This window comes from Mus caroli, unplaced genomic scaffold, assembly GCF_978045245.1.
Source record: "Mus caroli unplaced genomic scaffold, Mus_caroli_1 scaffold_2, whole genome shotgun sequence".
NCBI lineage: Eukaryota > Metazoa > Chordata > Mammalia > Rodentia > Muridae > Mus > Mus caroli.
The window spans coordinates 48,940,377-48,965,519 of record NW_028227257.1 but is presented as its reverse complement, the minus strand read 5'-3'; the positions used below and the strand labels follow the sequence as shown (position 1 = coordinate 48,965,519).

The 25,143-nt window shown below is 40.2% G+C and overlaps 1 protein-coding gene across 2 annotated transcripts in view; it reads left to right on the top strand.

The window, feature by feature from the left end:
- Atrn (attractin) overlaps positions 1–25,143 on the top strand; it is a 121,621-nt gene that overhangs the window by 73,663 nt on the left and 22,815 nt on the right. For both annotated transcript variants that reach the window (XM_085834097.1, XM_021156919.2), the window contains exons 16-23: positions 688–907; positions 2,659–2,844; positions 3,341–3,574; positions 7,654–7,791; positions 14,982–15,075; positions 15,920–15,972; positions 20,065–20,159; positions 23,642–23,720. In XM_085834097.1, coding sequence (XP_085690223.1) covers positions 688–907; positions 2,659–2,844; positions 3,341–3,574; positions 7,654–7,791; positions 14,982–15,075; positions 15,920–15,972; positions 20,065–20,159; positions 23,642–23,720 — 1,099 coding nt within the window. The remainder of the gene's footprint in view (positions 1–687; positions 908–2,658; positions 2,845–3,340; positions 3,575–7,653; positions 7,792–14,981; positions 15,076–15,919; positions 15,973–20,064; positions 20,160–23,641; positions 23,721–25,143) is intronic.

The window sequence follows — 25,143 nt, the reverse complement described above, 5'->3', positions numbered from 1 at the left end:
GGGGCAGAAACTAGTCTACAGGTTCATGAATGGTGTTTTGTTTTGTTTTGTTTTGTTTTACATAAAATGTGTTGAATTAGATAAGTAGATAAAATGTGACTCACACACAGATAAATAGATAAAATGTGATACATGTACCTGTACATAGAAGAGTATGATCTCACCTTTAAAAAGGAGGAAATATAGAATTTTGGTAGTTACACCACAGGAAAACTGGAAAAGAAAAGTGTATATATGAGGCTGTGCTCCATAGCTAAAGGAACATGTTTTTAAGTCATCTGAATTCACCAAACAGTTTTAGGTAATGATGTATGGTTTTGCATACAACCAGTATTTTATAAATATTAGCAAGGTCACATCATTTATGAACCAACATTTAAACTAAATTTGTGAATCATCATTTCCTTATAGCACTTGTCATAGAACATAAGTAGTTTGAAATGTGATTATTGCTTTGCTCTTGATGTCTGAAAATCTTCATGTATTCTCTTCTTTGAGCCATGTTTATGCTTTGCAATACTGGATGCATATTGAAGTGATCACTTATTTTAATCTACCTTGCCTGAGTTTGGGGAATAGATGTTTCCCACATGTCTGTGGTTATGCCTAAGCTAGTGGTTTTTATGTTAGAGCTTGTTTGGGGGAAGATACTGGTTGCATTCATAACTGTGTTTCTTTTGCCTGTAGTCCAAGCTCACTCTGACTCCATGGGTTGGTCTTCGGAAGATCAATGTGTCTTACTGGTGCTGGGAGGATATGTCTCCATTCACAAATAGTTTGCTGCAGTGGATGCCGTCTGAGCCCAGCGATGCTGGCTTCTGTGGGATCTTGTCAGAGCCTAGTACTCGGGGATTAAAGGCTGCAACCTGCATCAACCCTCTCAATGGAAGTGTCTGTGAAAGGCCTGGTAAGGACAGGGATGCATATAGTGCCCCAGGAGGCTGCTAAGAAAGCAAAGGAGCCACAGCTGAATGAGTATTGAGATGATGAAGTACTTATGACAGCAGTTAGAGGAGCACCAATTTAGGCATGTGTATTTCAAACAGAACCCGATTCCACATAGTCTTTCTTGGCCTCTGACTGCTTTAAGCCATACTGAAAACCAAAAATAAAATTGCTGAAAGAACCCAATTTATATTGAACTGCACTGCTTTGTTGGTCTCAAAAGTGTTGAGAATTGTTCTAGAAGATTATTTGCTTGGTGTTGGCAGAGAAGTGCTATGGAGGAAACAACAACATGAAACCAAAAAACATTTAGACAAGCAGCCAGTCAGGACACTATCCAGACACTGCTGGGGTGGGGGAGGGGCATGGCAAAAGAAGACGGCAGAGCCAACGCCAGGCTGTGGCAATGTCCTGTGCTGAGGTTAAGGTTAGACTCCATGAGGCCAGGCCCAGAACAGCCATACACAAATGAAGACTCCAAAACAAGAGGTGCAAGTGTAGTGGAGACTCCATCCCTGCAGGTCCTGTTTCAGGAAATGATTGTACTTTGCCTGAGTAATACAGCCTAGGAGCTACTTTCTGATAGGGTTTTTTAAATACTTCAAAGAATTATTTATCTTTAATCATGTGGTTTTGTATGTGTGTGCTTGTGCATGCAAGTGCTTGTGAGAGAGTGTGTGTGAAAGCATGCATGTATGAGTGTAAGAATATATGCGAGAGAGAGTGTGCGTGAGTGCGTGTGTGCATCTGTGTGTACATATGTGTGTACATGCATGTATGTATGAGTATGTGAGAGTGTGTGCATGAGTGTGCGTGTGTGTGTAAGAGTATGTGAGAATATATGTATGAGTGTGTGTGAGTATGAGTGTATGTGTGTGCCTGCATATGTGTGTGTGTGTGTGTGCATGTGTGTGTGTGTGTGTGTAGAAGTGGCCTTGGAAGACAGAGTTGTCAGATCTCTTAGAGCTATAGTTGCAGTTGGTTGTGAGCCGTCTCATATGAGTGCTGGGAGTTGAAATTGGGTTCTCTGGAATCCTCTGGATTCCTTGTTGAATCCTGAATATTTTCGTAAATATTTACGTCATCATCCCTCAAAATTGTAAATGTAGAATTTAATAAACTCAGGTCTTGAGTCATCTTTGTCCCAAGGTTTGTTTGTTTGGTTTTTTTGTTCCCCCACCTTTGTCTTCAGTGCTTTTAAAAAAGAGAGTCCATTTTTCCTAATGTTTAAATACAGTTGACGAATAGAACATATGACTCCAATTTCCTGGGTTTCCCTCCATGTAGTGTAGTGCTGACCTGATTTCATAGTGTGCATTGAAAAGTTTTTGATCGCTTGGAAGGCAGCTATGCTCACCACTATACTACTAACGTCTGCAACCCTATAGGTGGAACAACAATATGAACTAACCAGTACCCCCAGAGCTCGTGTCTCTAGTTGCATATGTAGCAGAGGATGGCCTAGTCAGCCATCATTGGGAGGAGAGGCCCTTGGTATTGTGAAGATCATATGCCCCAGTACAGGGGAATGCCAGGGCCAGGGAGCAGGAGTGGGTGGGTTGAGGAGCAGGGCAGGGGGAGGGTATAGGGGGGTTTGGGAATAGCATTTGAAATGTAAATGAAGAAAATAACTAATAAAAACCGCCTTAAAAAACAAAAAAGGAAAGTTTTTGATCTTAGCTGACCAGTGTCTCTTTGGGTCTTAATTTCCAGCAAACCACAGTGCCAAGCAGTGCCGGACACCATGTGCCCTGCGGACAGCGTGTGGCGAGTGCACTAGCAGCAGCTCGGAGTGCATGTGGTGCAGCAACATGAAGCAGTGTGTAGACTCCAATGCCTACGTGGCCTCCTTCCCTTTTGGCCAGTGTATGGAGTGGTATACGATGAGCAGCTGCCCACGTAAGTGGAAGGAGCTTTTGAACATTTGCAGGCAAGTTGGGCTTGACTTTCTGCTCAAGTCCATGCAGAAGCTGGTCGGGCCGGCCCTTCCAGATTAACATGTACGTATAGACTGTGGCACAGTGTTCCATGCAGTAAATCAGTTACATCTAGGGGATGGCACAGGGCACAGAAATACCTTTTCTTCTTCAGGGTAATACTATAATTCAATCTGTATAATGTTTCTACATCTTAATCTACTGGTATGTAAAGTGCTTTCTAGTAGAGGCCTCCCAGCTCCCTTTTTCATCCAACATCCTGATATTAAAAGGTTGGAAAAGTCCCTATGTAAAATGTGGGGCCCTTTAAATTATTTCATTTCAATAATCACTATAGGGTACTATTTTTAATTCATGGAAGTTAAATCATCTGTTAAAAGAAAAGGTAACAACAGTAAATTCAAATCTTGTGATAGTGAATTACAAGTTGGATTGTTTTGTTTTGTTTTTTTTAATAGCTGAAAATTGCTCTGGCTACTGTACCTGCAGCCATTGCTTGGAGCAGCCAGGCTGTGGTTGGTGTACTGACCCTAGCAATACTGGGAAAGGAAAATGTATTGAGGGCAGCTATAAAGGACCTGTGAAGATGCCATCACAGGCCTCTGCAGGAAATGTGTATCCACAGCCCCTTCTGAACTCCAGCATGTGTCTAGAGGACAGCAGATACAACTGGTCTTTCATTCACTGTCCAGGTAAGATGCCTGTGTATCCTAGTTCAAATCTTGTACATAAACTAGACGCCCAGATCCCTTGGGTCACTTGTTTTCTTGATTGTGTTTGAGTTCTTTCTTTGTTCTGCATCACCTTGTTGGATGCATAGCTGGCAAAGATGCTCTCCTTCCTGTGGGCTTTTTCTTTACTTGATTGATTGTTTCTTTGGTTGCACAGAAGCTTTTTAGCTTTCTGAAGTCCCATTTGCCAGTTGTTGTCCTTAATTCCTGGGCAAGTAGAGTCCTCATAAAAGAAGTCCCTTCCTACACATGTATCATGTAGGCTACTGCCTATGATTTATTCCAGAAGTTTCAGAGGTTGGGTTATGTCTTTGATCCATTTAGAGTTACTTTTTGTGAAAGGTAATGGATACAGGTCTGTTTCATCCATTATTCTGCATGTGGACATCTACTTTTCCCAGCACCAGTTTTGAAGATGTTATCTTTTCTGCAGGTTGTTTGTTTGCTTGTTTTGTCTCTTCAGAAAATCCCAGATGGCTGTAGCTGTGAGTGCTTAGGCTTGCATGTCTGTTTTGTACAGTGCCACCATATTGTCTTAATTACTATATAGCTCTGCAATCTATCTTGACATCTGTGATGGCAGTCCTGCAGTTTCAACCCTTCTGCTCAGCAGTGCTTTGGCTATCTGGGGTCTTTTCTGGGTTCATATGAAGTTTAGGATTTTTTTTTCTATTTCTGAGAAAGTATTGTTGATATTTTGATTGAGATTGACTTGAATCTGTAAATTGCTTTTGGTAGAATGGTCATTTTCACAATATTAATTTTACTGATCCATGAACATAGGATGACTCCATTCTCTCGTGTCTCCCTATATCCCTGTCTTAAGAGATTTGGAGTCTTCATTGTAGAAGTCCTTCACCTCCTTGGCTAAGTTTATTTCTAGATATTGCATTGTCTTTTGTATTATAAATGGTAGTATGTCCATGATCTTGTTCTCAGTGTTTTTTTAGTTTAGTTTTTTTTTAAATTTCTGTGTATGAGTGTTTGTTTTATATATGTATATTATGTGCATTCATGCCCTCTGGGCATCAGATCCCCTGGGACTGGATTTACCGACAGCTCTGAGCTGCCTGTGGGTGCTGGGAATTGAACCCAGGTCCTCTGCAAGAACAGCCAGTGCTCCTACTCCCCAGCCCCAGAACTACTAATTTTTTTTTTTTTTTTTGGTTTTTTCGAGACAGGGTTTCTCTGTGTAGTCGTGGCTGTCCTGGAACTCACTCTGTAGCCCAGGCTGGCCTCGAACTCAGAAATCCGCCTGCCTCTGCCTCCCGAGTGCTGGGATTAAAGGCGTGCGCCACCACGCCCGGCTAACTACTAATTTTTAAGAGCTGATTTTCTACCTTTGCTGACATTGTTGATTGTTTCTAGAAGTTTAGTGATAGAGTTTTTGAGATTTCTTATATATCTTATATTATTTGTAAAAAGGGATAATTTGACTCCTTTTCCTATTTATATCCTTTTATTTCTTTCATTTGCCATATTGTTCTAGCTAGTGCTTCCAGCTCAGTATTGAAAGGAGTGGTGATTGTGAACAGCTTTTCTTATTTCTTATTTTAATGGGATTATTCAGCATTTTCCCCATTTAAGATAATGTTGGTTATGGGTTTGTCATACACAGCCCTTCTTATATTGAGGTATGTTTCTTCCAGTCCTGTTCTCTCTAGGACTTTTTTTTTTTTTTAATCAAGGAAGCATATTGGGTTTTTTGTTGTTGTTATTTTGTTTTGTTTTTCTAGACAAGGTTTCTCTGTGCAGCTCTGGCTGTCCTGGAATTCACTCTGTAGACCAGGCTGGCCTTGAACTCAGAAATCCACCTGCCTCTGCCTCCCAAGTGCTGTGATTAAAGACGTGCACCACCACTGCCTGGCACATGTTGGTTATTTTACAAGCCCTTTCCCCTTTCTACATCTACCAAGATGAGCATGTGATTTCATCTTTGTCTGTTTATGTTATCTGTTGTATTTATTGACTTATGTATGTTGAGCCAACCTGAAGTTCTGGGATAAAGCCCACATGCTTGTGGATGATTTTGTGCTATGTGCTTATATTGTGTTTGTTACTGCTTTATTGAGGACGTCTGCATCCGTGTTCATCTGGGGTACTGTCTGTAGTTTGCTTATTTTGTTGTCTTTACCTGCTGTGCATTTTAGAGTAATCCTGGCTTCATAGAAAGCATTTGGGAGTAGTCCCTCTGTTTATTTAAAAAAAAAAAAATAAGAATGATTGGTTGTTGTGTGGTAGAATTCTGCTGTGAACCCATCTGGTTTTGGACTCTATTTGGAAGGCTTTTTATTACTGTTTCAGTCTCCTTGTTTGCAATGATCTATTTAGGTTGCTAATCTCCTTACGATTCATTTGGATGAATCAAGAAATTAATCCATCTCTTTAGATTTCCAACTTAATGGAAAAGTATTTTAAAGTATTTCTTTATAGCATTCTGTATTTTGGGGCACCTGTTGTAACATTTCCCTGTTCGTTCTGTTAATCTCTTTCTTTCTTGTGGTTAGTTGGGCTAAGAGGCTCTTGGTTTTTTTGTTTTGTTTTGTTTTGTTTTTATCTTTTTAAAGAACCAGCTCTTAGATTCATTAATTCTTTATATTATTTTCCTTGTTTCTTTTTCACTGATTCCATTTTAGATTTTATTATTTCTTGCCATCTACTGGGTTCGGATTGGTTTTAGTTATTTTTCCAAAATTTTCAGTTTCATCACTAAGCCATTCATTTGGGCTCTTTTGGGTTTCTTCACGAGAACCCACTTGGGACTGTTACCTTCCCTTTTAGACCTGCTTTTAATATGCTCCAGAGATTTGTTACATTGTCTTTTCTATTTAACTTAGTTTCAGGAATATTTTGATTTCTTCTTTGACCCATTCATCATTCGGTAATGAGTTGTTTAATCTCTAGTGAGTTTATACATTTATTAGAATCTTGTTTACTGATGATTTTAAGGTGTTTGGCTTTGTTTGTTTGTTTGTTTGTTTGTTTTTCGAGACAAGGTTTCTCTGTTGTAGCTCTGGCTATTCTGGAACTTTCTCTATGTAGAACAGTCTGACCTCAAATTCACAGAGATCCACCTGCCTCTGCCCTGAAGTTCTGGGATTAAAGGTGTGTGCCACTACTACCTGGCTGATTTTAAGTTTTATTACATAATGGACAGATAGGGGACATAGATTTTCTACATTTGTGAAGGTTTGCGTTATGTGTCAGCATGTAATTCTGTGTGCTGCTGAGGGAATGTATGTTGTTTTGACATTTAGGTGGAAAAGTCTGTAGACATCTGTTAGATCCATTTTACATAAGAAGCCATTTAATTCTGAAGTTTCTCTGCTTATTTTTTTTCCAGATGACTTACCTATTGGAGAAAATAGGGTGCTAAAATCATTTACTATTATTGTTTTTTTAAAGAAGAAGAAAATAATTAATTTTAAAAACCCTGGAGAGAAAGATACCAAATGTGAACCATGTTCCCTGGGTAGTGGGGTTGTGTTTGATCATTTATTTCTCCTCATCCCTATTCAAACACAGTGAGTTTTTACAGCGAATAACAACATAAATATTTTTATAGTGCTGTGGACTTTAACCTTGCTTTGATAATATATTTGGTTTTTTGAGACTAATTTCTTTTTGATATTTTATTTTCTCATACTAGTTTTTAGTAAACCTTGGTTTTGTTTTCTTTGTATTTTTTAGACTGGCCAGCAATTTGCTATGTTGTCAAGAATGACCTTAAAATCCACACCCAATACCTTGTCCTTTCTTTCTTCCTTTCTTTCTTTTTTTATTGGAACAAAATTTTTAGGTGGGAATCTCACCATGTTACCCAAGCTGACCTGAAACTTCTGGGCTTAAGCAAGATGGGTGCACATGATCAGAGACGCTGCTGCGCTGTGCCTGCCTCAGCCCCTGCTAGTTGGAACTATAGGCACAGACAGCTGTGCTTCACTCGTTTCGATGATTTAACATTTGCAAATAAATATGAAATGTATTCACCAAGTTCTCCTATGGGAGAAACAGAGCCATTAAGATTCTTTGCCTTTCAGCTTGCCAGTGCAACGGACACAGCAAATGCATCAACCAGAGTGTCTGTGAGAAGTGTGAGGACCTGACCACAGGCAAGCACTGTGAGACCTGCATATCTGGCTTCTATGGTGACCCGACTAATGGAGGCAAATGTCAGCGTAAGTCACACAGGTCAAGTTAGTCACAAGTCAGGTACAACAGTACAGTACCTGCAGTTGACTTAAATATCTTAAAGGGAAAAGGCCTCTTGGTTTGGGATATTGCCTTTCTTAATTATGTTAAATTGTTAAAAATTTAACTGAGGGGCTAGAAATGTGGCTCAGTTGGTCAAGAACACCGACTGTTCTTCTAGAGGACTGAGGTTCAATTCCCAGCACCCACATGGCAGCTCACAAATGCTTGTAACACCTGGGATCCAACACCCTCATACAGACATACATGCATGCAAAACACTAATATACATAAAATAAATATATTAAAAAGTGTTTGACAATGCTGGAAGAGGAAAAAAGGCTCAACTTGTGGGTTTGGGAACAGTTAGTTAAAGCAACAAACCGACAGTAAAGGAGCTAAGCTTTTATTTCTTCAGCAGAGGCATAAACAAAGGGCCGAAGTCACAGAGGCACCGCTGCCTTTGTTCCATTTCCCTCCCATGGAAGCACATCAGCTCAAGTCCGGCAGAGCAGCCTGGGATGGGAGGTCATCTCATTGGAGAAGGAGGCAGGAGGCATTGTGAGGGGAGGGAGGACAAGGCTGGGAATGGGAAGTCCTGAGCACAAGATCTTCAGTTTCCTTCTTCCTCCATAAAGAGGTATCACAGAGGTCTCTATAGAAGTCTACTGGAAGCCTCACACAAAACTGTGACAGCCAAGGAGAGTCCCCTTCTGAAGTGTCCTTCCTCAGAGACTGCAACACCTGACTGTGCCCCAGTCTGCAAGGGGCTTTGGGAGAGCAACTGACCTCCTGAGGACCTCAGATGAATCTCTAAGATGGCCTGTGTTTGGTTTTGGTTGGTTTGTTTTTAGACAGGATCAAGGAGAGTTGGTGATGAGCTCTGAATTCTCAGAATTCTCTGTCCTCCTGCCTGACCTCCAAATGCCCAGCTTCACATGGGCTCCCATTAAGATGTGAGTTTCGGTGTCTGGCTCCCGCTCTCACAGCCATTGCAGTACATTGATCTCCATAGAGATAGCGCCGGGGCAAATGAGAGCTGGACGGGCACTGGGTGACTCTGTGCCTTGTGGAGGAAAATCAACTAAACATGGGCAAAGGAGATCCTAAGAAGCCGAGAGGCAAAATGTCCTCATATGCATTCTTTGTGCAAACCTGCTGGGAGGAGCACAAGAAGCAGCACCCGGATGCTTCTGTCAACTTCTCAGAGTTCTCCAAGAAGTGCTCAGAGAGGTGGGAGAGAGGGGAAATTTGAAGATATGGCAAAGGCTGACAAGGCTCGTTATGAAAGAGAAATGAAAACCTACATCCCCTGCCCCCAAAGGGGAGACCAAAATGAAATACTAGGACCCCAATGCACCCAGTGCCTTCTTTGGCCTTCTTGTTCTGTTCTGAGAACCATCCCAAAATCAAAGGCAAGCATCCTGGGTTATCCATTGGTTATGTTGCAAAGAAACTAGAAGAGATGTGAACAACGCTGCAGCAGATGACAAGCAGCCCTAGGAGAAGAAGGCTGCCAAGCTGAAGGAAAAGTACGAGAAGGATATTGCTGCCTACAGAGCTAAAGGAAAACCTGATGCAGCGAAAAAGGGGGTGGCCAAGGCTGAAAAGAGCAAGAAAAAGAAGGAAGAGGAAGATGAGGAGGAGGAGGAAGAAAGATGAAGAATATGATGATGATGAATAAGTTGGTTCTAGTTTTTTTCTTGTCTATAAAGCATTTAACCCCCCTGTATACAACCCGCTCCTTTTAAAGAAAAAAATTGAAATGTAAGCCTGTGTTAGATTTGTTTTTAAACTTTACAATGTCTTTGAATTAACACACTACTGAATGTGTCTTTAGATAGCCCTGTTCTGGTGGTATTTTCAATAGCCACTAACCTTGGCTGGTACAGTCTGGGGGTTGTAAATCGGCATGGAAATTTAAAGCAGGTTCTTGTTGGTGCACAGCATAAATTAGTTATATATGGGGACAGTGGTTTGGTTTTGGGTTTATTTTTTGGGTTTTTTTTTTTTTCATCTTCAGTCACCTCTGATGCAGCTTATATGAATATGATTGTTGTTATGTTAACTGAATACCACTTTGTAATTGCAAAAAAAAAATTGTGGCTGTTTTGACATTCTGAATGTTTCTAAGTAAATACAATTTTATGTTTATTAGTATTATCCTTTTCACAGGTCTAAAAGTTTTCTTCTCGAGGGAAATCAGTCTTTTGCTTTTGTCCCTTTTGGGTCACATGGGTTACTGCAGTGTGTATCTTTTCATATAGTTAGCTGGAAGAAAGCTTTGTCCACACACCCTGCTATTGTGGTAGGGGTAACACTTTCATCCATAGTCAAAGAATCTCCAAAATTGTGATCAGTTGGATAAGAAATATTATATAACCTACTTGGCAAAGCAAGGTGTGATCAATTCTGTCACACCATGGGATTATTAGAATCAAGCAATCTGAAAGTCTGTCCTTAAAGGACTGATAGAAAAGTATGTTCTAATCCTTATACAAAGACTCTTCTTTAACTGCCACTGCTGTGTAATGACAGTTATATTTTGCAGTTTCCCCTACTAAAGAAGACCTGAGAATGTATCCCCAAAAGCATGAGCTTAAGCTACACAACTGCAGTACTATTTGTTGACCTTAGTCCCAGCGAAGGCTATCACGAGAATGCTAGCTATAATATAATGCCTCTGCCCCTCTATCTAAATATGGATTGCTCAGGAAACTTGACTGCTTAAAGGTATTTTTTTTTTCATATTGTTATTCCTCCTATAGGGTTGCAGACCCCTTTAGCTCCTTGGGTACTCTATCTATCTATCTATCTATCTATCTATCTATCTATCTCTTGTCAAATTTCTTTTTTCTTTTCTTTTTCTTTCTTTTTTTTTAAGATTTATTTATTATTATATCTAAGTACACTGTAGCTGTCTTCAGATGCACCAGAAGAGGGTGTCAGATCTCATTATGGATGGTTGTGCACCACCATGTGGTTACTGGGCTTTGAACTTAGGACCTTAGGAAGAGCAGTCAGTGCTCTTAACCACTGAGCCATCTCTATAACCCTTAAAGGTATTTTTAAGTAGTTAAGTCAGCTTTTAAAATTATGCCAGAAGTATCAAAAGTTCAAAAGTTCAGGACCATCCTCTATTGAAGTACAGAGTCATCCTGGGCTACATGAGACCCTGCCTTAAAACCAAAATCAAACAACAGGAAAAACAAGGGTTAAGACAGAGAAAAAGAAGCACTTGGAAACAAAGATCTGTGGAGTATGTATAGGCTTCTCTACAACCGGTGTATGTAGGATCTTGATGGCTTTTGAATCTGTTACCCTCAAAGAGGTACTGAGAAACCTAAATGTGATCACAGTGGTTTCTGAGGGGCACCTGGCAGGATTATGGGAGATAAGTAAAGCTTGCTAATCACAGAGTGCAGGGAGGGAGGATGTCTCTAAGGCAAGTTAACTGTCTCGTTTGAGATGCTTAGGTGATGTCTAAGGAAGTAATAAGGCCTATCCATTGTCATACACACTCAGGCCTTAAGTTTGGGTAATGGCTACTTGAACATAAAATAGTCCTCTATGAAAGGAATAATATCTCTGTGTCAGCAGCCTTCACAGCTAATGTTAATTGTGCAGGAACCTTGCTTCTGGGTCAGACAGAAGCTCAATCAGGCAGAGGCAGGACTTCTTTTCCTTTCCCATGTCCCTGTAATTTCCCTGGCTTTTCATCTTGATTCCAACATACTTACCTGTTAGGTAATTATAAGAACAACAAATATTACTGAGTAAAATGTGTTTATGACTTTGTGGTGACTGCCATTCAAGAATTAGACGCCTTAGCCAGCAATGATGGCACACACCTTTAATCCCGGCACTTGGGAGGCAGAGGTAGGCGGATTTCTGAGTTCGAGGCCAGCCTGGTCTACAGATGAGTTCCAGGACAGCCAGGGCTACACAGAGAAACCCTGTCTCGGAAAAAACAAAACAAACAAAAAGATTTCGATGCCTTTGTCCCCTTCCAAATGCCTTTGTAACCTTCCAAAGTCTCACAGTGAGATGTAGCCTAGTTGGGAGCCACATTTAATATGTGCTGATGATCTTAACAAGTAGCCTGTTTGTGTGACCTCAACTACCTCTAGAAAGATCACACTTTCCTCTGTGGTCTCTGCAGAGTCCCTGTATGATTCTGGAACCTTGCTGTACTTCTCAGAGTCCTGATTCATAAAGCACTGAGTTTTTGCTTGTTTGTTTCTTTTGATACTATTGGTAAGAATATATATTGAACCTTGACATGCCTTTTTAAAATAACATTATTTTTACAATAGTGCTTTAGCCTTGATTATGTTAACTGCTCAGATGACATTCGTACATCTTTTATTCCTCAAATCAGTCCTATGAGATGGATAGCATCATTGTCACATCATTTAGGCAAGGAAACAGGTCTCGGGTTAAGCTTCATGCCCAGAGCTCCTCGGAACACAGTGGACTCAACTGCAAGCAGACTGACAAGACTGGGTTTTACTAATTCAGTAAACCTGTACTCTATGGAGGAAGAGTTTCTGACCACCAGATGCATTCTGATGACCTCTGACTGTTCTGTTTGAAAGGTTTCTTTCAGTGATTTTATTTTTCTCCATGTGGACTTTTTTTCCAGCTTTTAATATATATTATATATATATATAACGTATATATATCTTATTCGCTTCACATCCTGCTCACTGTCCCCCTCCCTTGTCATCCCCTCCTACAATCCTTCATATCCCCCCTTCCCTTCTGAGCAGCTGGGAGCCCCTCTGGGTATCCCCACACCCAGGCACATCAAGTCTGTGAGGCTGGGCGCATCTTCCCCCACTGAGGCCAGAAAAGGCAGCCCAACTAGAATATATCCCACATACAGGCAACAGCTTTTAGGATAGCCCCTGCTCCAGTTGTTCAGCACCCACATGAAGACCAAGCTACACATCTGCTACATATGTGCAGGGAGGCCTAAGTTCAGCCCATGTATGTTCTTTGGTTTGTGGTTCAGTCTCTGAGAACCCCAAGGATACAAGTTATCTGACTCTCTTAATCTTCCTATAGAGTTCCTATCTCCTCTGGGGCCCACGATTGGTGTCTCTATTGCTTCACTGGGATTCCTGCCTGGCTACACCCACCATGATCAAGACAAGTCTTAGAAAAGACAACATTTAATTGGGGCTGACCTACAGGTTCAGAGGTTCAGTTCAGTATCATCAAGGCAGGAACATGGCATCATCCAAGCAGGCATGGTATAGAAAGGGCTGAGAGTTCTACAACTTATCTGAAGGCTGCTAGCAGAATACCGACTTCCAGGCAGGTAGGATGAGGGTCTTCAGACCCACACCCACAGTTGGTGTCCCTATTGCTTCAATGGGGTTCCTGCCTGGCTACAGGAGGTGGCCTCTTCAGGTTCCATATCCCCAATGCTGTGAGTCACAGTTAAGGTCACCCACTATTGATTCTAGGGTGTCTCCCTTATCCCAGGTCTCTTTCATTGTGGAGATGCCCCCCACCTCCCCACCACTGTCAGTTGCAGATTTCCATTCTTGGGGCCATCTGGCCATGCCTTCTGTTCCTCCTCACACCTGATCCCGACCCCCTCTCCCCATTCTTTCTCCTACCTAGTTCCCTCCCTCCATATGCTTCCTATGACTATTTTATTCCCCCTTCTAAGTGAGATTCAAGCATCCTCACTTGGGCGGCCTTCTTGTTTTGTATCTTTGGGACTGTGGAGTGTAGCTTGGGTATCCCATTTTTTATGGCTAATATCTGCTTATAAGTGAGTACATACCATTCGTGTCCTTTTGAGATTGAGTTACCTCACTCAGGATGGTATTCTTAAGTTCTAGTCATTTGCCTGCAAAATTCATGATGTTTTTTTGTTTTTAGTAACTGAATAGTAGTCTACTGTATAGATGTACCACAGTTTCTTTATCCATTCTTCAGTTGAGGGACATCTAGGTTGTTTCCAGTTTCTGGCTACTACAAATAAAGCTGCTATGAACATAGTTGAGCAAGTGTCTTTGTGGGATGGTGGAGCATCTTTTGGGCATATGCCAGGAGTGATATAGCTGAGTCTTGAAGTAGAACTATTCTTAGTTTTCTAAAAAACCACGAAATTGATTTCCAAAGTAGTTGTACAAATTTGCACTCCCTCTAACCAAGCAAGTGAAAGATCTGTATGACAAGAACTATAAGTCCCTGAAGAAATAAACTGAAGAAGATATCAGAAGATGGAAAGATCTCCCATGATCATGAATAGGTAGGATTAACAAGGTGAAAATGGCCATCTTACCAAAAGCAATCTAGAGATTCAGTGCAATCCCCATCAAAATTCCAACATAATTTTCTGTAGACCTTCAAAGAGCAATTCTCAGCTTCTTATGGAAAAACATAAAACCCAGGATAGCCAAAACAGTTCTGAACAATAAACGAACTTGTGGAGAAATCACCATCCCTGACCTTAAAGCTGCACTACAGAGCAATTGTGATTAAAAACAACAACAAAGGCTGCACACTGTTGGTACAGAAACAGGCGTGCTGACCAATGGCATCAAATCCAAGATCCAGAAAGAAACCCACTCACTATAGTTTTTTTAAAATATAAAGTTCTTCAGATTTAATGCTTTTCATTATTCATGAGAGAACAAGACTCAACAGCAAAGAAGGTGAAACAAGGGTGACAAGTACCACAGGGCATCTCGAGCGTCTCTTGTGATCGACTGGAGCCGTCAGTTCTGAATGCTCAGGAGTGTGGTTCACAGTGTGGCCACAGTACAGAAGATCCCGAGATAAGGCAGAAGACAGTCACCACAGGTCATCTCCACAGGGCAAGGACTCAGTACATGGCATATTACTAATGCTCTTAAATATTTACTGAACAAAGGAACAAAATGCAGAGTCTGTCACAAAGATGTCAATAGCTGTTGCTTCAGGGGGCAGCAGGAGATAGCTTTTTCTTTCCTCCTTGAATGGTAGTTAATTTAATGTTGTCTCTATATTATTAGAAATAAATTACTAACTGAAAAATGAGTCATACGCAGTGATTTCTCTTGCTTTAGGCTGTCTTTGCTACAAACCCATTTCAGGCTAAATGATTTTGTCTTAATCACAGTCTATGGTAATCTGTCAAGCCAGTTGTGACCTGTCTTCCTTTCCTTCTTCCCAGCATGCAAGTGCAATGGGCACGCATCACTGTGCAACACCAACACCGGCAAGTGCTTCTGTACCACCAAAGGTGTCAAGGGGGACGAGTGCCAGCTGTGAGTACCACACTCTGTGTCTCCAGTTGGGGACTGGGCCTTGCAGCTGCCTGAGCCCTGTCGGCCCCCTGCTTGCCTGGGCGTTGTTGCCCTTCACTCCCAGGGTCTTTGAGTGGACTAGTGTGGAAGTTTACCTTTCTTGCTTTAGACAGGTTATCTCAGTTACTTTAATATTGCTCTGTTAAAACATGACCAAGGCAACTTACAAAATAAAGCCTTTAATTGGGCTTATGACTTAAGAGCATTGGAGTCTACATTGAGTTCCAGGCCAATAGAGCTACATAGTAAAACTGTATCAATCAATCAATAAATAGGACTACATAGTAAGACTGTATCAATCAATCAGTAGATGAAGAAAGAGAAAGAAAGAAAGAAAGAAAGAAAGAAAGAAAGAAAGAAAGAAAGAAAGAGAGAGAGAGGAAGGAAGGAAGAGGAAAGAAAAGGAAGAAAGAGAGAGAGAAAGAAAGAAAAGGAAAACAAGACAAGCTTAAATAGGAAGGACAGGATAGAATGAATGACAAATGCTTGAAAAATATTTTAGCTGCACTTTTAGAAGCATACTCAATCCACACAGAAGTAAAAATGTTGTTTCCTTATGAATAGTACCTAGCATTATTACATATGTACTTGCCTGTGTCCTTGGGCAAGTATTTGTTTATTTGTTGTTTTTATACTGTTGCTGGTGTAAATTACTGAGCAGTTAGCAGAAACATTCCTGCAAATGGGATAGTCTCTCTGACCTGAATAATGATATAGTTTATGTAAAAGGATTTACTTGGTTTAAAAATAAATATAGATTCTGTACTTTAAATGTCAATAGAAGATAATTTCTTTTTTTCCCTAGATGTGAGGTAGAAAATCGATACCAGGGAAACCCTCTCAAAGGAACATGCTACTGTAAGTTTTTGTAACTGTTGTTTCTAGAGAGTAATTGAACAAAATGACATTGCTTTTTTTACCATGGTCTGAGAATGGTAAATGCTTGGGGGATGAAGCCAATACGCACAGCCATGCCCCTGACTTGGTGAACACTGTTCTGACTGTGGCGTGGTCTCTGCTGCTCGTCCAGAGCAGTTAGCAGGGGCGTGCTTTCCTGCCTCTCCTTGTTCAGCTCTGCGGAAGCGTGCTCATTCACCATTGCCCAGTGTAGCTTATCATGCCCAATCTTCAGACAGCCAGGAAGGAGTTTCTAAGATAGAGGTGAATTCCACCATTCTCTCTGCAGCTGATTTGTGCTCACTATGTCTTTACAAACAAGTAAATAAAACACCAAATTAATACCTTGGTGTGAAAGTGAATCTGGTAAGCTTACAGCTTTATCATGAATGTATTTTTTTTTTTTGTCTATGAGAATCTACATAGTAGGTTCCAGACTATAGAACAATAAAAAAAGGAATTAACGTTTGGCATATGCAGCATAATGGTATATATAAATTGTAGGAGAAAATGGATAGTTCTAGACCTGAAAAGACAAGAAAATTGCTTGTGTGTAGTCTGGGCAGGTCTTAAGTTGTGACCTTCAATATCTGCTTCCCAAGCAGCTGGAACCACCAGGCCTACAGAATTCTTAGCTATGATTCTAAAGGTCATTCATCAAATATAATGTTAATGTGTATTTTATTAAAGTTTCAAACTTCTATCTTTAAAACTTGGGTCTGCAAATGCAGCTCAGTAGTGAAGAGCTCTCGCTGTAAGGTCCTGTGTTCTATCCCCAGCACAACAAAACAAAACATTTAAGAAAAAATCAAAACAAGCTGGCTGTATTGTCTCAGTATCTCATCCTTGAGATAGCGAGGCAGGAGGACTGTTAGTTTAAGGCCTATGTGGGTTATGTAGTGTGAAACCTTTCTCAAATAATATTTACACTTTTTTCTTTAAAAAACAATTTTTTTCTTAATTTATGTGTATGTTTTGCAACATGTAAGTCTGTGCAATGTGAACATATCTGTTGCCTTTGAATGCCAGAGAAGGTGTCAGTTTTCCTGGATCTGGAGTTACCAAGGGTTGTGAGCTGCCATATTGGGTGCTGGTAATGAACTGAGTCCTCTGGAAGAGCAGCCAGTGCTCTTAACTGCTGAGCCATCTCTGCTGCTAGGTACTCCCTCTTCCCCCCTTAAATTTAAGACAAAGGTCTCACTGTGTAGCCTCAGATGATCTAGAACTCAATTTGTAGAATGATTGACCTTTGAACTCACAAAACTCTGCCTGCTCTGCCTCCTGAGTGTTGAGATTAAAGTTGTATGTCACCACACCTGCCCTTATGATTTCTATATTTAATAAAGATCATGACTAGGATCTTTTAGAACTGAAGAAGAAGACAGTTACAGTTAAAAGCAAAAAACAAAAACAAAAACAAAACCCAGAAAAAAAAAAATGAAAACTAGCACTGAAGAAAAAATAAATTTTAAAAATAGGCAAAGAGTCACTATTATATTGTGATGGATGTGTTATGTGTTTAAAACCACAAGTGAGATACAGGCCTGAAATGACTTTAATCGAAGCTACACCAGCCTGGGGTGGTAGTTCAGTTGGTAAGTTCTTGCTATGCAAACACAAGAAGCTGGGTTTGATGCCCAGGACCCATGCTGAAACCCAGGAGTGCTGCTGAGTGCTTTGAATTCCAGCTCTAGGAAGGCAGGGCTCACTGGCAGGAGGCCTTGTTTTTCTGTCTTGAAAAACAAGGTCGATGGCACCTGATGAATGGCATCTCAGGGTGACCTTTGCTCGGCACATAATGTATACACACAAATTCCATAGTTTAGTAGAAGACAAATATGATCTGGTTTTCATGAAGTCTGTCGTAATAAGCCTTCTTTAGTTAACCATAGTTGGTTAAAAAAAGAAAGAATCAACCTCACTAGACAGAAAATGGATAGAATGTTTTAATAGCCAATTCAAATCATCATCATCATTATCAAAACCTATAACTTAGGGGGCTGGAGAGATGGCTCAGCAGGTAAGAGCACTGACTGCTCTTCTGAAGGTCCTGAGTTCAAATCCCAGCAACCACATGGTGGCTCACAACCATCCATAAAGAGATCTGATGCCCTCTTCTGGTGTGTCTGAAGACAGCTACAGTGTACTTAACATAAAATAAATAAATAAATCTTAAAAAAAAAAAAACCTATAACTTAAACTTATCAATAACTTTAACTTTCCTACCCCATGCTTCCTAGTAGTTACCCATTCTGCTTTCTGTTTGTATGATCCTGGGTATGGCATCTTAATAGAACCACAGTGTTTGTCTTTGTATCTACTTAATATTAGGCGTGATGCCTCTGACTCTCATCCCTGATATAGCACAGTTCAGAATTGCCTTTCTTTGGTGCTGGACATATAGCTGAGCGTTTGAGTGCTACCCTGCATGCACAGGTTTCTGAATTCAATCCCCAGCACAAAAAAGGATAAAAAGAAAGCAAAAAGGCTTATTTTTACAGCTGGACAGATCATCCTGCATTGTGCCTGTCATGTTTTGCTTGTTTCTTCTGTCAGTGGACACTGTGTTACTTCTACCTTTTGGTTGTTGTCAGGAATATTGTAAACATGAGTGAATATACACCCAGAAGTACAACTGGATGTGGTAATTCTATGAGTGTTTTGTTTTTTGAGGGATTGTTATTATTGTTTCCATACACCTTACAGTTCATTACATTTCCAAAAGCCATGCACAGCATTTCTGTTGTTCTACATTCTTATTGACACCAGTTTTCAGTTTACATTTATTTTGAGGGTTTTTTAATTGGTAGCCATCATAATGGACATAAAAAAATAGCTCATTGTAGTTTTGGTATTTGTATTTCAGTAATGCTTGGTATGATTATCTTTTTATATTCTTATTAACCATTAGTGTGTATCTTTCTTGGAAAAACACCTCTTCAAGGTTTTTACTATGTAGCTTTGGCTAGCCTGGAACTTGTTGTGCAGACCAGGCTTGTCTCCGTTTCCCACTGTCTTAGGTAGGTTTCCATTGCTGTGAAGAGGCACCATGACCAGAGCAACTCTTACAAAGGACATTTAATTGGGGCTGGCTTACAGTTTCAGAGGTTTAATCCATTATCATCATGGCAGGAACCATGTCAGCATCCAGGCAGAAGTGGTGCTGGAGGAGCCGAGAGAGTTCTATATCTTGATTCAAAGACAGCCAGGAGGAGACTGTCTACAGCAGGCAACCAGGAGGAGACTCTCTTCCATATTGGGCAGAACTTGAGCACTAGGAGTGTTCCGAAGCCACCTACACAGTGACGCTGTACCTCCAACAAGGCCACACCTATTCCAACAAGACTACACCTCCTAATAGTTCTACTTCTCATGGGCCAAGCATACTCAAACCTCTACATCCACCTACTTCTGTCTCCCGAATGCTGGGATTAAAGGCTTATGTTGCCACACCTAGCAATCTTTTACCCAATTTTAAACCAGATTACTATTGTTCTTTTGTACAACAGACTTAAGGTTCAAGTTTGCAGCAATAGGCCTTCTTTGAAGCTGCATCACACTGATATATGTCTGTTGTTTTCTTCCTTTCTAGATTAAAATAGTACGGTATATTCAAGTTTCAATCATCCCTTTTCCTAAGAAGTCCTGGTTTCTGTCCCATTATTAGTTTATATCTTTGTGTTCTTAAGTAAAAATACCATGTATAGTAGTTACTCAGTATTTATAGATGAGTTAGATTAGAGCCAAACCCCAATCAGGGTATTGGTAATGAAGGTTTGCTGGATAACTCAAAGGATACTGCAGAGATTTGGTTCTAATGGAAAGAACATGTAAACTGGCCATTAGTGGCACACACATCTTTCTTACTCTGTGGAACCTTGGGCAAGATAGAGAGATGAGCTAATATTCCTTCATAGCTACTGAATTTGTGAGAAAAACAAATTGTGTTTCCAGAAACCTGTTTTATTTTGTATCAACACTTACTTTCTTTGTGTGTGTGGTGTGTGTGATGTGCCTGTACTATTTTCAAGTTTTTCTTCTTTCTTTCCATAGATACCCTTCTCATTGACTATCAGTTCACCTTTAGCCTGTCCCAGGAAGACGACCGCTACTACACAGCCATCAACTTTGTGGCTACTCCTGATGAAGTAAGCTTTTCTTTTAAGCTGTCTTATTTTGTGTTAAATTTTGTATGGGTCTTTTTCTTGGTCATCCTGGACAAAAGTAGTTCATAGAAGCAGACAGTATCAGAGTGGGAATATACAAGGTAACCAGTTTTTAAGTATTTTTTTATTTACTTGTTGACAGTTTTATATGATTATGTAATGTGCTTGATGATATTCAACCTGTGACCTTTTGTCTCCCTCATACTTAGTTCCTTCTCTCCCCACCAAGTCACCTTCACTTCCTCTCGTGTGTGTGTGTGTGTGTGTGTGTGTGTGTGAGAGAGAGAGAGAGAGAGAGAGAGAGAGAGAGACAGAGAGAGAGAGATTGATTGATTGATTGATTGATTGATTGATTGATTGATTGATTTACCTACCTAGTTTACCAGCTGACTGCAGGAGCATGCTGGGTGGGAGGTTCTTACTGGAGCATAGACACATTACAGCGACTACACCACTGAAGAAGGTGCCTCCCTCTCGGGCAGTCTTCACTGCCACTAGGTCCTCAGGGATCAAGAGAATGTCTGGAGTCTACGTTTTATCTTTTCTCCACTCAGAAGGCAAACATTACTGAGTGTTTTTAAGTAGTAGGATAATGTTCATGATAGCCTGTTTAATATTAAATTAAGAATATGTTCCTAATTATAAAATTTTTAGAAGATAGACAAGAAGACAAAATTTTTGAGTTAACAGTTTGAAAGGTTTATTTTTATTTTATTTTATTTAATATGTATGAATATTTTAGCGTCTTGTATCCCTGTGCATCATGTGTGTGCAGTGCCTGTGGAGGCCAGAAATAGATATTGCATCCCTGGAACTAGAGTGACAGATCATTGTGAGCCATCATATGGGTGCTAGAACCAACCCAGGGTCCTCTGCAAGAGCAATAAGTGCTCTTAACTGCTAGGCCATTTCTTTAGCCCCTAAATGTGAACAACTCTTTAAATAAATGTAAGTGATCTTAAATACTCTATGGAGAAAAATCTGTAGCTATACCTTACTTTTTAAAAATTATTTTGTTTTATATTATGAATGTTTTGCCTACATATATGTGTGTCTGGTGCCTACAGAGGTAAGAAGAGGGCACTGGATCCTGTAGAACTGGAGTTACAGATGGTTGTGAGCAGCTATGTGGTGGCGGGGAACTGAACACTGGTTCTCTGTTAGGGCAACAACAGCTTTTAACCATCATCCCATCTCTTTGGCACATGGGTGCATTGTTGGCTTGGCTGCTTGAGTTGTGTGTGAGGGGTGTGTATGTGCATACATATGTGGGTCCATGCTTATCCAGTGGAGGCCAGAGGTCAGTGTCATGTATCTCTCTGTTACTTTCTACCTTATGTTTTGGAAGCAAAATTAGATAGACCCCTGGGGTCTTCCTGTCTTCTCCTCAGCACCAGGACTACAAATCCACACCTGACTTTTTACATGGGGCTTCAGATCTAAACTCAGTCCCAACACTTGTTTCATTTCCTTAGCACCTTGGCCAGATTCTTAGGATTTTAGGAGAAGCTTATAGCAAAATACCACAAGTGAAATTTACTACTGCCTTAGTCATAAGCAAATACCGAAGGCTCAGTCTTCCAGGGTATAACTTATAGTGTTCATTTTATTTTTTAAAATAAACAAGTACCGGTCATGGTAGCTATCGCTGTAGTCCCATTACTTGTGAGAGATGTCAGCTCAAGGCCAGCCTCAGCTACATAAGTAAGGGAAGACCAGCCTGAGCTATATGGGATTCTATCAAAACAAATAAACATTGTAGAATTTTTGTAAGTCTTTAGACATTTCTTCATTCCACTGTTTTGTGTGTGTGTTTCATGACAGATTTCTTACTAGATTTCTCTCTCTCTCTCTCTCTCTCTCTCTCTCTCTCTCTCTCTCTCTCTCTCTCTCTCTCTCTCTGTGTGTGTGTGTGTGTGTGTGTGTGTGTGTGTGTGTGTTTTACAAAATGACAAAGATTTTAGTCCTTCTCATGGAAAGTAGTTGCTGTAGTGGTCAGCAGATACTTGCTAGTGTAAATAAATGAGCATAGATCTGCCCTTGCAAAGGAAGACAAAGGGAAAAAAGGTTCTCTTGAACGCAATTCCTACTTTGTGAAAGAAACTTCTCATTTGGAAATTACATTTTGAAAATAGGTATTGTAAATGTTTCCATTGTGGTTTGTGGTGTAACTATCAAATAACACTTTTTAAAAAAGAAAAAATCTTAATTGTCTAAGATTTTAAATACCTTTTTAAAATGAGCATTTCCAGCATGGTTTGATTAATTTGTAAAATGTAAGAATATAGTATCTAAGGCTACAGAAATGACTCAGTGGTTAAGAGCACTGGCTGCTTTTACAGAGGATCCAGGTTCCATCCCCAGCACTCATGACAGTTCACAACCATCTGTATTTCTAGTTCCAGGGCATCTGATACCCTTCTCTGACTTTCTTCAGTACTAGTGACACACGGCATACATGTGAACAAAACCACTGATACACATAAAATAATTTTTTTCAAGAAACAATATAGCATCTAATTAGCTTACAAAAATAATTATTTGTTTCTATACTAATTACGTTTCTATTGGCATGACAAAACACCATGACTAAGGCAACTTATAAGAGAAAGCATTTAATTTGGGGTTCACACTTCCAGTGGCTAAGATTATATGGGCATCATAGTAGGGAGTGTGGCAGTAGGTAGGCAGGCATGGTGCTGGAGCTCACATCTGATTTTCTACTAGAAGGCACAGAGAGAGCTAACTGGGAAAGGCATGGGCTTTTCAAACCTCAAAGCCCCCCTCTATGAACACGCACCTCCTCCACCAAGGCCACACCTCCTAATCCTTCCCAAACAGTTCTACCAACTGAGGACCAACCATTCAGAGATATATGAGTCTATGGAGGCCATTGTCATCCAAACCACCACAGGCCCCAAGAAAGATTTGTTAGTGAAATTTCAGTGAAAACTAAAACAGCATTAGAATTTACCTGGCACAGCCAGTAATGATCTCTTCTGTTCAGTGCCACAGATTTCTTGGAGGTAAAACTCAGTTGTTAAAACCAAGAATCAAAACGTAATTGGCACTTTAAATTGCTATAAGGTTTTCAAAGCCATGAAACCATACTCAAAATAATTTTAGCGAGAGAAATATTTTTATTTGTTATTTTATATTATTTTAATTACATATTTAATTATTAACCATTTCTGACAGAGGGCAAAAGGTGAAGGTCTTCATGGAGCTGATATCTGATAAAGCACCAGATTCTACCCAACTCTGGGATACAATTCAACTTCAGTTTATTGTTTGTACTGAAGAAAATTGACAAGAAATGTCATGTCTTAACATAAGCATGGGTTTCTTTTAAGATGTAGAATAGTCTATAATTAATGTTTTTGAGAATAGTAAGACCTGATTATTGTTGTATCTTAAAATCTAGAAAGTACTAACAATTTTCTAATGTGCATTTTTTTCATCAGCAAAACAGGGATTTGGACATGTTCATCAATGCCTCCAAAAACTTCAACCTCAACATCACCTGGGCCACCAGCTTCCCAGGTACAGACACACCTAGAGAAAGGACGGATTGGCAGGTTTAGTGTAGGAGTTGGGGAAGGAGGCTCTGAAGGCTGATGAGTGAGTTCAGAGCCCACCTCTGCCTCCGAGTAGCCATGGCACCTTGAACAAGCCATGCTTGAACAAGCATGTACAATTCCCTCTCTATCTTAGGCTACTCAGAATGAGGAGTCACAGCTCTTGCCTCCAGCATCGCTGGTTCAGGGTGGTTGGATGGCTGCTCCCTGCTTTGCCACCACCTTCCAGCACTATGACTATCTCTGTGTTTGTGGTTCACAGGGGAAAAACTAAAGGGACTCATAGTTTTAAGAAATGAAAACTCTTTAAGGGAAGGGGGATTTTAATATGTAGAGGTATCCATACTTTGGGATAACTCCTAAAAAGTACAGCTTTTCCATTCTTGTTTATCTTATAGTGACTCACTAACATTCTGATGGCCCTAATGTAGCAGTTACTATAAATAACCACTCCATAACTTGATAGCCCTGAAGATAGACCTAGGTTTGAATTTACCTGCACTGTGTTGAACAAGTTACTGAAGCTTTCTTTTCTTTGTTTTTTAAGTTTATTTGTTTTATTTTATATGTGTGTTTGCCTTTGCCTGTATGTGTATAAGTGTACTATGTATGTGCAGTGTTTGAGAAGGCCAGAAGAGGACATCAGCTCCCCACCCTCAACGAGTTACAGACGATTATGAGCTACTATATCTGTGCTGGCAACCGAACCCAGGTCTTCTGAAAGAGCAACCAGTGCTCTTAACTGCTGAGCCATCTCTCTCTAGCCTCCAAGTTACCTAAACTTTCTGATCCAGTTTCGTTCTTTATAAAATGATACAGTGAAAATAGCTGTACTATGTACAGGGATATTCCAACTTTTTATATTACAACATGACATCTGCAAATATGTTGGCCCTCATTCATAATCTTGCCTGAATTATAGAGTGTTGCAAGGAATAAATGAAATAAAGGAGGTGCTTATTATAGAGTTTGAGGTTTACCTTCATGCATAAAGAGAAGCTTTTTTGAGTCTGCACTACTCATGTTCTTAGCCAATGGAGTATATAAAATATGGTAGAACCATTTAGAAATGGAGTCACACTGGGTATAGGCCTGAATGCAGTGGTAGCAGGTAGCAGAAAGAAGGCCTGAGTGGCTGCTTGAGCACCGTCTCCATCAAGACTTGAGGACCTTTCTGCTTAGGAAGTGATGAGCGAGTAAGTGTCCCTGAACAGGAGCCTTGAGCATATTCTACAGTGTGAAGCAGAAATACAAAGGATTTGAAGTGTCATGTGCAAAATGAATGCCAGTGTCTGTTTTATATGTATGATTGTTTTACATACATGTATGTCTGTGCATTGCTTGTATATCTGGAACCTATGAGACAGATTACTTAATAATTTATTGGG